At 35.3% G+C, this 18,526-nt stretch overlaps 1 protein-coding gene across 1 annotated transcript in view; it reads left to right on the top strand.

Annotated features, from left to right (window-relative positions):
• Window positions 1-5,669: 5,669 nt before the first annotated feature.
• LOC118894708 (T-cell receptor-associated transmembrane adapter 1) overlaps window positions 5,670-18,526 on the top strand; it is a 34,511-nt gene continuing 21,654 nt past the window's right edge. Inside the window, exons 1-2 of the mRNA XM_036851171.1 lie at window positions 5,670-5,804; window positions 17,473-17,583. Coding sequence (XP_036707066.1) covers window positions 5,798-5,804; window positions 17,473-17,583 — 118 coding nt within the window. The 5' untranslated portion in view covers window positions 5,670-5,797. The remainder of the gene's footprint in view (window positions 5,805-17,472; window positions 17,584-18,526) is intronic.

Here is an 18,526-nt window from a genome sequence, read left to right as displayed (position 1 = left end):
TTTTCATTTAAATTTCTCAAATGTGAACCCCTTGCCACATTGGCTTTACTGTTCTCTCTCCCCTCTGGCCACCTTTGAGTCTTTTCACTTTAAAATTTTTTATTTTTCTTAAACTCTGGGAACTTTTCACACATAGTTTCCTTTATTATATACTCCTTCCATCATTTTAATACAATCTCTGGATAAATTTTATCCTTAGTTTGTCTGTGGCAGAACCAATTTATCATTTAGGACATCTCAGGTATTATTATAGGGTCAATGAAATTGTCTTGATGAATCTAGTTAAAAATTTCAAAATTGATTGCTCTTATTTACTCTTCTGTGCTCTGGAGAATAAGTCTACTTACAAAATTATAAAGTCCATGTCTGGCAGGACAGATAGTATCTATTTAAAATTAAGTTCATTCTCAGCACCCCTTACTCACATATTTATCTCTCCAGACCCATTCTCTGTTCTTCACCGTTCTTAGATCATGTGAGGCTGACTTCTACAGACTGTATCCTGAGGGCTGCCTTTCCCTTTGACTTGACTGGCTTTGACCAATGAGGAAAATGAATGGGAGATTGAGATTGGAGGGCAGAGAACAAAATTGGGATGTTTTCCCACAAATCTCTCTTTGCCTGGTCATAACTGGAAATGGCTGGTTTTTTTTGGGGGGGTGAGGGAGGGTTTTAACTGAAAGCCATAGTTCCTGCCAGGCAGTCCTTCCTTACAGCTATATATCTCACTGGTTTCCAGTAACTGATACTTCTCTAATACCTTTAAGCCTAGGAGTTGTCATGGTCTCCCTCTGTTGTTAACTGGCAAGTGCTTCACCATCTCCTGTTCTTTCCATTAGCCCTGCCTGCAACTCATTCAACTCCTCCTTTTGACAGGTGCACCTGTTTCTAGCCAGGATCCTGACTGTGCATCACTTCTTGGTGTTCCTGCTTCTACTTCTACTCTATGTTCCTCATCCTAGGGTCCTCCAACTAGAGTTTACCTTCTCCTAGAAAGGTCCTAGCCCCAAATATCTTATTTTGTTCAAAATTTAATCTAACATATGTCTCACCTGAAGGAGGATCCACTAGAACGAGTATCACTGCATAAGATATTCTAAGGATGCTAATTTTGTTACCTGTCCTGGGGCATTTGAATTTTAAGGGCTAATTCCTTTATAATCTCAAGCAAAACATCTCAAGATGGAAATTCTTATAAAGGTGGTAAAGTTGATATTCTCTGTGGTGCCCCTCAAGTAAGCCAGGCCCCAAATGTGGGAGAAAGCCAGAAGGTAAGAGCCTATTCAACAAGAAGAAAAAGTTGCTAAAATACATACCTCAGAACACTAGTTCTACAAAATGCTTTGAAAAATATAAGGGAATGCTTCTTTTATGTGATAATTTTTGGAAATGCTGCATAATAAATCCTCCTCTTGAGAAGAGAAATTGCATATTAGCTCACTAAAACTATGAGAAGTCTTACGATAAATAAACTGGTTTTACTTTGTTTGAGCCAATTGTGTTTCAAATAAGAACAAATTTCTCAGAATGCTTTAACTTTGCTAATAACACTCCCTCTAGGGCATCACATAGAAATCTGTGTAATGGAGCAAATTGTTTTCTTCCAGAAAATTTGGATGCTTAAGCATTTTACACATAGGAAAGTAGACTATATCTGCTATTAGCTATTTCTCTCTTATTTCTGAATTTTTGTTATCCACTCTTTTATTTCAGTGTTGTTTGATTTTCTAATAATTCTGGTTCTATATGGCTATAATAAACATAATAAAAAGATCTGAGAATCTTATGCCAAATCCATGCAGTGTTCTATTGCTTTTAATTTTTGTCTTTTCTGTCTGAATAATTACGTTTTCTGGAGGATCTTATAGTGTAAACTCGATGAAAATATGAATCATCAATATAGTCTGATTAGATGCAATTGTAACACTATAATTAATTCTGAATAATTTCACATTTTAAAACAGCATAATTAGAAGCACAGGGGCCCCTTCCCTCTCGTCTTTCATAAAGTTGTTTGCTTACTTTGTACTAGCTTCAGTCTTACCAAAGAATGATTTACCAGAATAAAGAAAAAAATCACCCAGAGAGATAAATTCTGTTTCTATAAAATAAAGGTATTTTCAAGAGCCTTTAAAATAAGGAAGCATCTTTTATTCCAACTATAAAAGTACTACAAGTTACTGTAAATAAGTTTAAACAATAGATAAATACATAAAATGTAATGTCAAAGTCCCAGGTAATCCCCTGCTAATACCTACTCTTACTACTTTGGAATTCCTTGGACTTAAAAAATATGTGTGTGTGTCTGTATAATATATCTGTGTGTATATACAGATATAAATAAATACACTATGGTGATAAAGATTAATTATAAAGCTAATAGATAACCATAAAAAAGAGGTTGGAAACTGGGCCTCTTTTTATACTCTGTGACCCATTTTTATGAGTGTGGAAGCTCTGAATGGTAGCTGCCATTTTGATATGTTTTCTAGTTTTTTTGGCAACAAAATGTCAATTTTGTTGGCCTTAAAATCCTCATTTCTTGACAGGTGCCCATCAAAACCACATACCTTTCCCCCAAATTTCCTACAACATTTCTAATTGCTTCAGTCTTCTCAGGACGTTTCTGTTTAGTCTAGCTATCTTCTAAACTTCATTACGATGACCCCTCTCATGAAAAAGCACTACAGAAGCCTCATGTTTATTTATTATTTGAACATGACTCATGAAGGCATCATTCAAATCTCTGAATGCACTCACTAATATATTCCATAACGAACATATATCCATAGGTGTTTTTATATTCTGATAACGTCTTCATGTGCTCAGCCATCTATATTTAATGAAAAGCTATCACTTTTTCCCCTGGCAAATTTCAAACATCTGTGGAGCTATCTAATGCACAGACATGAACTTTCTCTGTGACCTTGGACAATCTTGTTCTATCTCCTGAGTGTATAAATCTATGGCATGGGGAACATTGTAATGCAGATCACTTTTCAAGAACATTATAATAATTAGAAGTTGTGAAGAGGTTCGGATTTATCAGCCTAAGTTTGACTATTTTAGAGATGCCAATAATGCACATTATGTGCAATCATGTACATTAACCCTTCTAAGCCATTAGGTAATTACTCAACATGTACCATGGACTGCCTTATTGACCCAAAGTGGGGGGTTATACCCTTCCTTGGTCCCTGCCTGTCTCCTCTGCTCTTGTCTTCCCCAGATCTCTGCAGACTTGTGTGTGTGAGGCTGCCGACTTGAGACAGGCAAACCTTAGCCATCCTCAGGCATTGTCCCACTAGTGGGCTTTGTTTGTCTCTCTCCCTGTTGGGCTGTCCTGAGAGTTACAGTTCTTGAGCTAAACAACAGAATTCCTACATTTTTACCTGAGTCATTACTGCTGAGTCTGACCTTCTCTGCATCCAAAACCAGCTACTGAACACCCTTATTGTTTCTAGAATTGTGCTTTATGGATCAGCCAAGATGAGGGCATCCTCATACCTTCCTTTCCCATCCTCTGCACTGTTCTCATTCTAACAAGGAGATGCCTGCACCTCAGTTTCCAGTCTTGAGACTCTTTCTCTCTCCCATGTCCTCTGCATGCCCCAGTTGATAAAAATGGGAATCTACTTTGCCCCTGTGCTAAGGTCCTGCTTGGGTAATCTATGCAGTTCCCTTTTGAGCCTGGGGCTTCTACCCTTCTTGCCAGTCATCCTGTTTTAGGGCCAAAGGGTAACCCCTCATGGCTACCGCACAGCTGGTCCCTCTCCTCTTGAACTGATGTGTCAAGTGTCCAAACCTCCCTGGAAGCCTGGGAGTCAGCTCTTCGGCAGTCTCCGTTCTTGAGTTCTGTCTAACTCTTGGACGGATCCTTTTGATCCTCTGTTGTGTTCTGGTCTCTAAATGAACCTGAGATTTCTGTTCCCTTGAGCTCTTGGTCTGTGGGCATCCAGGCCTGCTTCGTACAACCTGCCACACTGCTAATGGATGGAAGCTGAACAGAAAGTTCTCTGAACAAACAGGTTTAGAAAAAGCTCTGGTAAGAAAGTTTTTCAGGTTTCCTTTTTTGTAGGACTTATCTAAGCCATTATTATACTAATATGCAACCATAGAGGTGAAAATAATATACAACTTTTCCAAATATATTTGCTGAAGGAGTATTTTTTTCCAAGAGTTTCTTGAAGACCTAGAACAAAACGTGTTCTAGGAAACATATTTTGAAATTGCTTTTGTAGAAGATTAGACTAGGGAATCCCATGGTCTCTTTCAGTTTTATAAATTCTGATTCAATGATTCACAAGAACTATTTTGGGGGAAAGTGATCAAAGTGGAAAAATCTGTTCGTGTTTAGTTAACTCTGTCCAAGGAATAGAGAAGCACTGTATTTTATTTACTAGGGAGTTGCTTTCTATGATGGAGCAGGGAGAAAGCAGAAAACTAACATTCTTTTATTTATTCAATCATTGTGAGAATATTTATTGAGACTCACAATGTGCCAGGCATTATTCTAGACACTGGAGTGTTAATGATGGATAAGATCAGTGCTCTCCCTGCCCTCAGGACTCTTAGAGAAATCAGCTAGAGCAAGCCACCTAGTATCTTTGCTCTGAGTCTGTGCATCAAAAGTCTCATTTTTAAGTTTCCTTTAGAGTTTGAGTTCTTAAAGTTTTGAGTACATCTCTTTTTGTAATAAACTGGATTCAGACTTGTCATTCTTCTATAATTAAAGAAAATTGGTGAAGTTACATAAGCAAATATTCATAAGCACATAGTATGTAACAGATATACATACACAGAAATACATACAAACTGTATACATAGATATGACCAAGACAATTTTTTATCTGACTGAGGCTAGAAATAAAATGCTACTATTGACATATATATATATATATATATGTGAGTTTCTCAGAGAATTGTCCTGAACACCTATATTAAAATAAGCAAGAGTAATTGTGAAAATGCAGATTTCCACTCCAGATATTCTAATTCAGTAGGGCTCAGGAATATGCATGTTAAACTAATGCCAAATAACATACTTATGCACACTAACATTTAAGAACTTCTGATATTGAGACTCGGGGGTGGGAGAGAGCTGGAGCTTGTCACCGTGTGACCCTAGATTAGACAGAGGGACTCAAATTGGCTGGGGCAAGGATTGGCGGGGAAAAAGGCAGGCACCCAATCTGCTCGTGGAATAATGTACAGAAGGTACCTGATAGACAGTAAGTGTTCAAAAAATGTTAATTCTCTTTCCTCTGACATGCCTCAAAGAAAACACAATCAACAGCTGAGCATGCCTGGGGGCTTCTTACTGTTTCCTCCTCAGTTAAGTATATTTTATTTTGTTTTCATGTGACCTCACTTGGGAGGAGATCCCCAGATTCTCTCCAGAGACATGGGAAATCCCTCCTAGTCTAATTTATACCTTGACTTTATTATATTTTTTAAAATTAGATTTAGGTACTGATAAAAATTCAAATAGCAGAGTACAGAGGCTTGTGGGGTTTTTCTTCTCACGTTTCACAAAAAATTTAACAGCTTACTGGTTTCAGATCAAAACTCTAGAAGCCTCCATCACCACGTTTCCTGTTTGTAACTGAACAAAGTACACACAAAAGATTTTAAGAAACAGAAGAGAGAAAAAACTGAGGAACAGATAAGACAAGGTTTAGTGCCACACTGCTTCTAACATACAGAGCAACATTACTTAGAAAAAAAAGTTTGTGGGAGCATTTTTAATCCATACATTTGCCTATGGCTACATAAGGATTTTTCTGAGAAAAGAAGCATGCCAGGTAAGTGGCATTTTAAATTCTTTTGTTCAATTCCTATGCCTAAGAATTTACGCAAAATTTCCAAGCCTCTAGCAAAAAGACACTTCAGGTTTGGAAAGTACATTAGTTTACAGAATTATCTTTAAAGTGTGAGATAACTTTTACCACAATTAGAACTATTTTGAAATATATTAATGAGCATAAATTGACTACTTTCTCTTAAAAAGTTGGACAGTGTTTTATAATATAAAGCTAGTTGTAGCTATTCAGTAAGGGTTCCTTGATAATCACGCCATTTAAAGTACTTGTTATTTTTAAAGGAACTTTCGTTGACCATGCATATTCCTCTTTAGTTTAGTTTAGTTCTAAAGCAGGTTAGGAGTAACAACATTCTGGGATTGACATGTACACACTGCTATATTTTAAATGGATAACCAACAAGGACCTACTGTATAGCACAGGGAACTCTGCTCAATATTATGTAACAATCTAATCAGGAAAAGATTTTGAAAAAGAATAGAGACATATATACCTGAATCACCTTGTTGTACACCTGAAACTAACACAACATTGTTAATCAACTATACTCCAATATAAAATATAAAGTTAAAAAAAATAAAGCTGGTTAAGAGTAACAACATTCTAATTCCTTGGATTTTAGACACTATATTATCTTCCCAGAAATCAATTCAATCATCAACTTTCAGAGAGATGACAATTTGCAAAGACCAGTGAAAATCCCATCACCTGTGGAATGGACTATCAGAGTTGAATCCACATTGATTAGCCGAATGTCTGCTCCACATTGACTATCATCTATCATTCCTCCTTTATTCTTTTATGTACTTTTAACTTCCTTAATAAGCAACTTTTTGTAATAAGAGAAGACATGCTTATTATATAAAGTGGGAGAACTGTGAAATATATATGAAAAAAAATTTACATAGTTTTCATCACCTTAGGAAAATAAGATATTATGTTGTATTTCCTTCCAACTTTTGCTTCTATATATCTTCATGGTTTGCTTTTCATAACTGAAATAATAATGTAAATAAAATCATATGTTCAGCTTTTTTCACTAACATTATAACCATCTCCATCTTTATGATAACTTCTGCTTAGTTGTTTTACATGAATGCACAAAGTGACATCTTTTGTGTTTTAGTTTACTTAGTTGTTTATTGGTAGACATTAATGTTGTATACAGTCTTTTTATATTTTAAATGACAGAAAGATGAACAACTCTATAGCTTTTTCTATATTAAGGGTTATTTTCTTAGGAAAGATTTCTAGACATGGAATTAATGAATAAGAAGTTATGAACATTTTAAGTCTCATTATTGCCAAATTGCTTTTCCAAGGCTGGTGCCAATTCACTCTCATCCTAGAGTGTTTCTCCTTAACAAGCTGGTCTCATTTTAAAAAATCTTTACTAATTTGATAAGCACAACATGCTAACCAATTGTTTAATATGTTTTACTTTGATTATAATGAGGATGAAAATTTTTGCATGGGTTTTTAAAATGTTTATAATTCTGTCATTTGTGAATTGTCTAATTACATTTTTGCTTATAATTGTGCTAATAGTATTTTTAATATCAATATGTATAAGCCATTTATAAAGATAATAGATATTTTAATTTCTGTGAATTTGTTTCCCAGTGTTTTGTTCGATGGATTTTAAAACTGATTGATTGGATTAATCACACAAGGAACATAAACTGATGTATGGTTTTCACAATTCTCTTTATCTTTTCCAGGTACATATATTAGCAAAGAACAAAAACAATTGTTCCAGTTTAGCTAGTGCCCTGCAAGAAATGGACTTAGCAATACTATGAACAATTGCTATGAGCTGACAGTCATGGGGAACTTCGCAAGGGTGGGAAGGCCGAAGGCAGTGAATATGATGTTCAACTATTTCTCATTAATTAATTTTAAATTTGGAAGGGATGATAAGATTTCCTTCACAGTATTTCATAGTTTATGTTTAGATCCCTTCAGGTGTTATACAGGAGCTCCTCCATTGTCAGCTAAGACCTACGGTTCCACAGAAGAGAGAAAATGTACACAGTATTTGCCATTAAAACCTCATAGATCTTAAAAGCCAAGAAACAAAACCAAAAACTAAAAATCCTTAATGTGAAAGGAGAGACTCAGATTATAGTATTTTTTACGTTAGATAGGTGAAGTAAAAAAGAAAATAAGTGTGAACACAATGGAAAAGTGAGATTATTCCTAGTTGAGTAAAACAATGTATGAAAAGAAAAACCCAAGTCTTTCCTTTTCTCCTACCTATATGCCTTGTAGTCACTGCATCAATAAATGTGCCAGCATCATACTTTCTACTGTGTTTCTGCATTCACATAAAATCAATATTAGCTAAATCAAAGGCAAAAACAACTCCTTTGGGCTACCATTAATTTAGTTTAAACAATGATTCACAATTTAGTTACACGTCGCTGTTTTTCAAAAAAAGGATTTTCATTGTCTTTTCTCACTTTTCTCTTCCCGTGAGCCTCAATCACCTTTTGAGAACAATGAAAGCCTGTCTTTTAGAGACTAGATAGGACTGATTTATGAATCATCTTTTAAACTCAGATGTTCTTTAAATGAAAAATAGGTCAAAGAGAGTGTTTCATCATTTAATTTAGGTAACATTTGACAGGCGATTTCAAGAAAACTTGACCCAGGAATGATTGCCACTTAAAGGTCACAGCTGTAAGAAATAAATATCCACAAATTGCTAGTTAATAATACGTAAATAAATACTGAACTCTTTTCCAGGCATTGTTTTTTTTTCATTTAATTTATTCAGCATTCCTGAATTAAAAAGAAGAGAGAAAAAATTATCAGGCCTTCTTAAAACATTAAAGAAACATAGTAGTTACAGTATTTTGTTGGATGAAAGTTGGCACACACCCATGCCATTTTCAGAGGCTCTTACCAAGGTGCTTCTCCAATAGGAAACAATAAGTACCTATACAAAATGGAGCAGCTACATACAGATAAAGAGAGGCTTGTCTACAGCAGGGATTTTGGCAGCACTTCAATCCCAATAGCATTTCCCAAGTTTACCAATTCCAAGTTTAATTATGAAAGAGACAGAGTCTAGTACTGGAGGAATCATAACATACTGTCTTAAAATCTACCCTCCATCTCACTCCTGTATGTCCACTTTCCTCCGTTAAATTCAGCAAGTATTGATTAAGAGGAATCGTGATGTACTAGAAAGAGGGGACCTTCCTGTCACACAGATGGGGATCTGAACTCCAGTTTTAGAGCTGGCTTAGTGTGAGGGTCAGTGTTTTGCAGAAAGTCACACAGCTAGTAAGTGACTAAGCTCCTCTTTCCCTAACGTTTCCCAAACATCTGTTGTTTGAAAACAGACGTTCCAAGCTTCATATTGCCATTGTCCCTCTCCCCATCATGGCCCCTCCCTGACATATATCATTCACTTCTCAAATAACCTCCTATTCATAATAGACACTCATTTAAATTTGGCAGTTTTCAAATTTTGCATTAAAAACAGTATCTTATTTACTTGAAAGCCTGGGACTAGATTTGAGAATCTCTTCAGTGATTAGTCCACGACTCTAATGCCTTTTACTGATGGGATGATGGGGATGGATAGTGGTGGCAGAGGCTGTGTAGACAGTGACAACATGCCACATCAAAGAGTCATGAAGAATGTGCCTAGTTTGACACCAAACGATCACCACAGTAGGAAACATTCATTTTATGAGTAGAATCCATGGGGATTGTAATACCAGAACTTTCATGTTGAACTTTCTAGGGTGCCTAAAATACATATACACCTTCATGGACTGCAAAGAAGAGATGGTCACTGCTCTGAGAGAGTTTACAAGCCAAGAAAGAGAAACCATCAAGGGAAGCCATATCCTATATACTATAAACTCACACACTTGTCTCAGTTACAGATCCTCTGAAGGAGAAACAATTAAGGCATTATATGTATTGCTTTTCTATTGTTAATTGTTTAAGTAAAGGCTCCTGTATGAATCAAACCTGCCAGCAGAAAGACATTACATTTGCTTAGCTGGGTTTCCTTCCAGAGTACATGTAATTGTGAATTCCAAAGACAGCGCCTGCCAAGAACTTTTGGCTTTAAATGAGTCAGAGGTCTTATAATTAAACCTACTACTATTAGCCCCTGGTAGTTGAAAGCTGTTTAGAAACTTAAATCGTGGTTTTCCTAGCTGTCATTGCCTCACTAACAACTTCCTGATGCTTCTGGCTTTTTAACAGTATAAATAGTTAAATTAAAATTGTGTAGGAGTTCTTTTTAAAATGATAAAAGCTGTGTAAATGAAAGTAATTGCAATTAATGAATAATGATACTAAAGATTGCATTTGTCGGGCAAGAAGTTTTAGGTACTTTGCACACGCAGTATTATAAGAGGGACTGTCTGTATTGAATAGATACCTACATGGGGCTAGAGTACTTTCCATACTATATATGGAAAGTAACTGGGTAAGGGGAGGTACAAAGTATGTGTGTGAGTGTGTGTATGTGAACATTTACACAAATCTACCATTCAAGTTGAAAGTCTCCATCATTTAGCTATTCAATATCGTCTTATCTCTGTGTGTTTTGTTTCGTTTATCAAAATGGGGGCATTTATTGTTGTCAATCAACAAATTATGAAAGATACCAAGAATGTGATGAAATACAAAGCTTCTAAATGAAAATCTTCCTATTTGTAACTCAGATCACATTACAAAAGAAAAATATCTTGGAAAGCAGAAGGGTTAGAAAGGAATCATAGACTCCTAATAAGAGAGGAAAACTGGAGACCATGCTAAACCAAACCCCACACGTTAGAATTTAGCCTGTGTTTTAAAAGGCCTCCAATTGATTATGTAAAACAAATTTACTGTTACAGCAAAGACAAAACCCAGCCCTAAAGGAATGTGCAGTGTGGTCCATGTTCTTACCTTGGAGTTGCTGTCATATTTCATGAAAATTATTAGGACTTTCCTAAAGTCTTTAGTGTAAGTGTAGTCTTGTGATATTGGTTTGGTTATTTCTTTGTAGCTGAGAGAAAAATTATCTTCTTGTAGCAATTAATGGATTAATACAACTTTTCAATGCACCCTTTAATTAAAAAGGAGAAAGGAAAATTTCTAATTTAAATATAATTTTTGCGAATGATAGGATAATTTCTAGCTAGAATTAGTGTAATTTTTAAAATGAAATTAGGGCTTTCTGCTTACTGCCTTGAAGTACAACTTTTTATTTTTTAATATTTATTTATTTATTTGGCTGTGTCAGGTCTTAGTTGTGGCATGCGGGATCTTCACTGTGGCATGAGAGATCTTTCATTGTAGCACACGGGCTTCTCTCTAGTTGTGGTGCGAGGGCTCTAGAGTGCGCAGGCTCAGTAGTTGTGGCGCACAGGCTTAGTTGTCCCACAGCATGTGGGATCTTAGTTCCTTGACCAGGGATTGATCCAGCGTTCCCTGCATTGGAAGGTGGATTCTTAACCACTGGACAACCAGGGAAGTCCTGAAGTACACCTTTTTATACTGTGCTATATTTTATTTACCCAAACCACAGTATATACTAAATACTAGATGCTGTGAGAAATGGAAAAAAACTAAGTACAAAGGAGATTGATTTTATTAGTTCTCCCAAGGGTAATAAATTCTAGAGATTTGTTATAATTTTCTATGTATTTATTTGCTCTCTTACCCTTCCCCCAGAAAGAGTGGTATTAGAAGTACACAGAACAGTATAAAGGACAACCAAATAAATCAACACAAAGAGAAAATAAGGAGCAAGGTGTACGATTAGTTCACAAATATGAGTAGCATATAATTCCTAGAGATTTAGTTAAGATAGAGTGTGTGTCAGATGATACACAAGGCCAGACAGATGACCAGTGACAATATTCACATGGATTATAAGAGTAAAAATGTACCTGTTCTTGAGGAGATCCTCAGCTTCATATACCTGATACCAAGTGATGTATTAAACAATATCTTCTAGTCCATAACATCTCTATAATTAATAAATTCAACAGCAAGTTTCGTACAGTTGGTTCTTTTTCTTGAAAGGAGTTTTATTTTGCTGTGATAACAAAGACAGACAACATAGAAATGGAAGAGAACAAAAAGAGCAACAGAGAGTTAATTTTTATTTTCTGACTACAACCTGAAGTTTAGTTCTCTGTTGCTATTTTAGGCAGGTCATCAGCTGAGATGGAAGCAAGTTTGATATTCTCTTAAGAAATCTTGGGAACATAACTGGCACATGTCCCAGTACAGAAATCATCGAAGCCACCATTCAGAGGTTGATCCAGGGAAAACCTACAGGGAGGGTCATAAATCTCCTTCCAAAATCAGTTTTGCACCGTTTAAGCATGTGTATAAATGAATGATCAAATTCCTAAAATATGTCATGGGGATTTGATGCAATAATTCTAGACTGGACTATTTCTAAAGCAAGGTTACAAGTCACCCAATTTGGCTAAAGGTAAATTATCAAAACATCCATCAAATTCTTAATTTTAAGCAGTGCCGCTTTTTGGTCAATGTGTTGTGTTCTTAGATAAGTTATACTATACTACTTTATATTATGGTATATAATTTCTAGGCTGAAAATAAAAAGAAATAATAAAGAACACCTGCCAAAAACAATAATTTGAATTTTAAGTGCAGTTGTTAATCTTCAGTCATTCTCTCTCTGACAATGGCTAGACAAAGCAACAATTTCATGAGGTTACTCTTGGTTTATGCAGGTAGAACCATGTTGTCAGCATATAGGAAAACATCCATTTTTCTGTTCTCATAGTAGGAGAGTGTGCATTTAATATGTAAAAACAAACATATTAGGTCTTTAAGGTAAAGGTTGAAGAAAAGAGAATGGAAGCACATCCCCATTTCATGCTTCTCAAAGTTATAATGTGGTCTGTGAAGAGATTGTTTCTACTCACCCTGACTCTTACGTTTTATGCAAGCATCCCAGTTTTATGCAAGCATATATGTCCTAGAGTTGCAACAGAGTTCACAGCTTAGCTCAGCTAGTGGTATTTTCTAAATTTCTTTCTCTGGAGATTTTAATGACACTAATCAAACTTCTCAAAGACTGGTTTTTCTAAACAAGAAAATAAAAATTTACCTTTATAGTTGTTACCACCCCTATAAATCTAATCAGATAGCTAGCTGTTAGCTCCAACTTCCTTGTATCGTTTCCTAGGAAACAAATAATAATCATTAGATTTTTTTTGGCAATATAGATTCTGGGCAGAGAGAATTAGGCTGTGGTTGATGAGTAGTTTCACCAAAGCTACAGCGAGTACTCTTCTCACAGGGATCGGTTTTCCAGCCGCTGGGAGATAGATAGGTCCTTTCTCAATAGTACTAGAGACAAATGTAGCAGAATCTTCACTTGGTCTTTTCCTGGGTTGTGGATGTGTCTAGATGTCACACTTGATCAGAACCTTTCTGTTGGCCCTGGTTATTACATTTATCCTTCTTCATCCACTCTTCATTTACTTAGTTGGCACATGTTTAGTGAGCACCTACTTTCTGCTGAATAGGTTGCAGAAATAATAGTGGGAGTCTTACTAGTAGTAAGATAAAAATAATAACAATAGCTACCATTTATTGAGCATCTATTAGTGAGAAATGCTATTCTACAAATTTCATTATATGTCTTAATGAATACCCATAACAATAGGTACAATGAGGAAATTAAAGAATGAAGATAAAGATCAATAAATCATTCTTTCTGCCCTTTGGGTAGCTCACAGTCTACTGAGTGAGTGCTTCAGAAAGAAGGTACTTTTGAAGGAAGACTAGAAGTTTGTCAGATGGCCAAGGGGGAAAGTATTTCAGGAAAAGGGGCAAATATACAGACATAAAGGCATGAAATGGTAAGTATGGTATCTACTGAAAATTGCAAGTGCTTCAGAATGATTGGAGCATGATATATTATTGGGTGGATATAGTAGGTAAGCCCTAAAAGACAGGCAGGAAACTTAAAGTAACATTTTGTGGAAATTACTCATGGTAAGGAAAGAAAAGTGTTACATCCTCTATGTTTAGGGCAGAGATAGCAGCAGGTACCTTCTCCTGAAGGACCTATGTCACAGGCTCCAAAGAAAAAACAAAGGGACAACTTTCTCCAGAAACCATGGAAGAGAAGAGTGTATGGGGATCGTGTGTGTAAAGACAGTAGCTGGGTTAAGAGTGGTGTTTGATGGAGCAAGGATTGATGGAAAGAGCCATAAACATAAAGTCAGGGCCAATTGAACTAATAGGAACAGAGGCCAAATTGACCTGAGCAGGGTCTGCTTAGTATTGTGTTTTAAAATATTGGCCTTCAAGACACCAAAATTCTTTGAGATGTACATGTCCTTTGATCCAGCAATTCACCTTCAGGAATTTTTACCTTAAAAAAAATTAAGGTTGGGTGTATAGTTTTAGCTAAAGCTAGTCATCACAAGATGTCTTATATAACTAAAAATTAGAAGCAACTTAAATGTCTAACAATAAGGGATTGATTAAATAAATTATGGAAAATCCATACAGTGGAATAGACGGCAGCTAAAAGAAATGGGAGAATATTTTGCTTATAGGAAAAGACGCATGCTATAAAATTATCAGGGGAAATGTAAATAACAGTATAGTCAGTATAACTAAATCCTATGCCTCCGACCATAACAACTTCTACACAGAAAATAATAATAAGTTTGGAAGTGTATTAACCAAGGTGTTCACGGTGATTGTCTCTTGATAGTAGGGTTAGAGTTGATTCTTATCTTTTTGTTTTGCTTATCTGAGTTTACTAATTGTTTTTAACTTTGAACATGCATGATGTGTATAATAAGTCTGGCCTCTTTGTAGCAATTAAAGTTCATTTATTTCAGTGTCACCAAACACTGACTGTAGAGGGTGAGTGATGAGAGTCTACATTTGGCTGAGTGAATAACCTAAAATGATAGTTGTAACATACCACAATAGAAAATATAGTGTGTGCACTCAAATTGCTTTAAAATGTGAATGAACTTAGAACCGTATCTAGACTGTGGGTCCTTAAGGGACATACACAAGGAAAAGAAAAGAAGAAAACTCTTTAATAATAGAATCATTTATTTAATCATTACTTTAATAACAGAAATCAGAAATTAATAACCCTATATTGTGACAGCAAAGAGGGAAACTGAGACCCATCTGGCAAGTGAGACAGCTTGCTGGCCTGATTGTTCACCATGATAGTTAAATCAACCACCTGAAAGGGGTTATTATCAACAGGAGGTGGGGAACAATCGAGCTCTGAAAGTTTGCCTTAAAAATTTGCTTTAACCCAGCAATTTTACTCCCAGGAACCTTTCTCCAGATAAGTCCACATACATGGAAAATGTCTATCCAATGGAGTTTCTTGCATTATTGTTTGTAAGAAAAATGTTTTAAAAATCAGAATGTCCGTCTTAGAGAATTGGGTATATAAATTATATTACAGTAACACTATGAAATTCTATGCAACCACTAAAAATAACATACTAACATGGTAAAAATCCCCCAAACACAGTGGTAAGTTTTTTAAAAAAGGCTAATAAGTGTAATATTAGTGTCCCATTTATGTTTTAATAGAGGACCTTAAATGTTATTCTATATTTGGTGGTTGGAATTTTTTAAATTTATACTCAGCAGGCACTTGTTTTTTAAATAAACAATTAGACATAAAAATCAAATCTAAAAATATATGCAGTATCATATAACTAGAATTTTTAATATATTTAAAATAGTTTATTATATTATAGAATTCTATAAGTATTTATGGGATCATGTTCATGATGAATAAATTAGGCACCTCCAAATGTTAGTGTTTTTAACCAAATTAATTGATAGCTCTATTGCAGAAGATAAAAGACTGCTCAAGTCTTCTCAGTTTTCTTATACTTCATGAAATATAAAAATTCCCTTAAAGAAAATAAAACCACTCATTTCATTACCATTATCAGTTAACTTTTCCCATTTATTAATTCTTGAAAAATTTTTATAAATCCTGTAGTATATGTCTGGCACAGCAGAGTAGAAGGCAGAAATGGTCCTATTCTCTGTGGAGCATATAGTATTTTGAACATCTAAGTACATGGTACAAAATTAAGGAGGTAGCAGACATTAGTAGACAGAGTTTCTGGTGTTAAAAGAGACAAACTAGTTCAAACAAAAGCAATGTATAGATGAATAAGTGATATGCAAATTATATGCATATATGTATATGTACATCTATATCATAAATAAATATATATTTTATATATTTAATCACCACTATGCCTAACTATGCTCATTTAAAAATAAATGATGCCAATAAATAAATAAAGCAACTCAAATACATAGAGGGCAGTTCAACAACCACTGCAATGTCAATAATTCAAAGAAAATTAACAACTCAAATGTCAAATCTGAGATTCAGAAAATAAGTAAAAGAGAGCAACACAAAGAACATCTGGATTTAGGGAGTCTTTATTTGATGGTTTAAAGACAGGCTAGGGAAGTAAAACTAATTTCCCTCCTATTAAGATTTTGCCTCTTCTGCTTATTGTGTTTAACGTATTTGGATTTCTTTGAAAGGGCTTAAAATGTTCTAGGCAGTCACAGAGAGAGAGTTGGGACTATAAAGGAACATAATCTCTATTGTAGCTATTTTCACATTGCATTTCTAATTATGTGCTCACACATTCACGTCCCCAACTAAACAGAGTTCCTTGAGGGCAAAGATTCTGTTTTCTTTACCTTTGATTCCCTAATATAGGGCATAGTTCCTGGCACAGAAGACATACTGACTGAATACATAAATATATAGTATTATTATACAATCACAAGTTATTTTTCTGGGGTCAGTATTCACATGGGTACATGACTCCTAAGATAATTAGCCGAATTTTATATATGTATGTAACTATATCTCATATTTTATAATATATTTACAAATATATTTGTAATTAGGCTAATTATCTTAGTAGTCACTCATATATGTGTAAAGATTGCCATAGATAATCAAGGGCAACTGACAGGCAATATCCCACAAAACCCCCTTTACAGCTCAGGAATGAAAAAAGAGGCCTTCGCAGAGGGGAAGAGCAGAATCAACCTTCCATTATCTGCTCATGGAGATCTAAATAGTATGAGAAAACTCCTTATGGCCAGTCTTGACAAAACTGGGTTACTATTATTCCAGTATTATTGTTTTATCCCAACACACAGTGTCCTACAGTACTGGGATTAATAGAAGGTGATGATAAGTGATTCTCCATAATAATGAAAGCATGTATTCAATATGACTACAGACAAAGGATTAAAGAAAGGGGAAAAGTATAGCCTATTATGACTCTGCATAATTTGGAAGTTCTTAATTTTGAACCAAAGTTTTTATAACCTGTAACTATTTGTCAAATCTTAGTAGCTAGACTAAAATTGTCTTCCATTTCATCTTTACAAGAATGTGGGACACTTACTTCCTTTTACCTAGGTGGGAATTTGAATACCCATTTTGAAATCTGTAAAAAGCCTTTGGCTGTCAATGCTAACTAATTTCTTGACAGAGATTTGTCCTTTGTTGTGAATAAACACAGTGGTTTTAATTGTGGGAATACCTAGTTCAAAACAAATGAGTAAGCAGCTACTATATTAAGCGTGTGTTTGCTTCTGTTCACAGAAAACTCTGAATGCCAGTTTTATGTCTGGGCAATTCTAGCCTTCTTGGGTTTAGCTCTGACTATATCGCTTATCTTCAACATTTCCCACTATGTGGAAAAGCAGCGACAAGGTAAGACACTTTCAGAAATAGCCATATGAAACCTGCTTGAGTGGAGACTGAGTCACTGGAAAACCTACAGAATAAGACGATTTTATGAAATGTTATTCAATAAGATATTTTTATCTGTAGAAAATCTATTTGGTACATTTTTTTCATGCTGAGGGTTCTCTTAATTTAAACATGTAATCATGTTAGAAATGTAAACAGACTCCCAATTTTAGCTTTATCTCTACTAGAGGGTATAGAGTAGGAAGGGATTATCCTGGGAAAATGTATTTTTCCATCTTCCTCCTCCAGTTGAACAACTCATGAAATTGTAGCCTATTCTGGAGCATCTGTAAAGGTTCCCTCTGGTGTGTGATGAGACGAGTGAAGACTAGGTCTTTAAGGTTCCACTCAAGTCTATTCAAACTTCTCAGCATCAGTCAGGGCCTCTAGAGTGCAGCAGGCTTGGTTGGGATCAGAAGGGAACTGGAAAAGCAATAGACTGAACCACGGGCTTTTTATCAAACGCTCTCAAGGTCTAGGATCTGCCACCGACAGCTTCTCTTTCCATTAAGCTGGGCAGAAGTTTTAACCACGTGGCTTTCACCCTCTTGTGCCATGATTGAATTAGTGTGGTGCCCATCAAGTGGCACAATATTTGCACACTGTAGGCACTCAACATAGGTATGCATGCTGAATACAATGATGGATGAATGGAGGAATGAAAGTTCAGCTATTTCTTGGAGTGCTCTTAATATTCTAGAACCAAAAAACTCTTGGGGGCAGGACATTTAAGTGGTAAACAAATAGAAAAGAAAAGGTAAATACATTTTCTTTAAACAGATGAAAATAAATAAAGCAAAGTTAACAAAACTAAGTTAGGTACATGTGTCCAAGAAAAAGTACATGAAGCTAAATTAGAACAATGGTCAGATTCCAGAGAGAGTCCTTGATCCGCTTAAGAGTG

The sequence above is a fragment of the Balaenoptera musculus genome, chromosome 4, assembly GCF_009873245.2.
Source record: "Balaenoptera musculus isolate JJ_BM4_2016_0621 chromosome 4, mBalMus1.pri.v3, whole genome shotgun sequence".
Lineage (NCBI taxonomy): Eukaryota > Metazoa > Chordata > Mammalia > Artiodactyla > Balaenopteridae > Balaenoptera > Balaenoptera musculus.
This window is presented reverse-complemented; position numbering and strand designations above follow the sequence as displayed.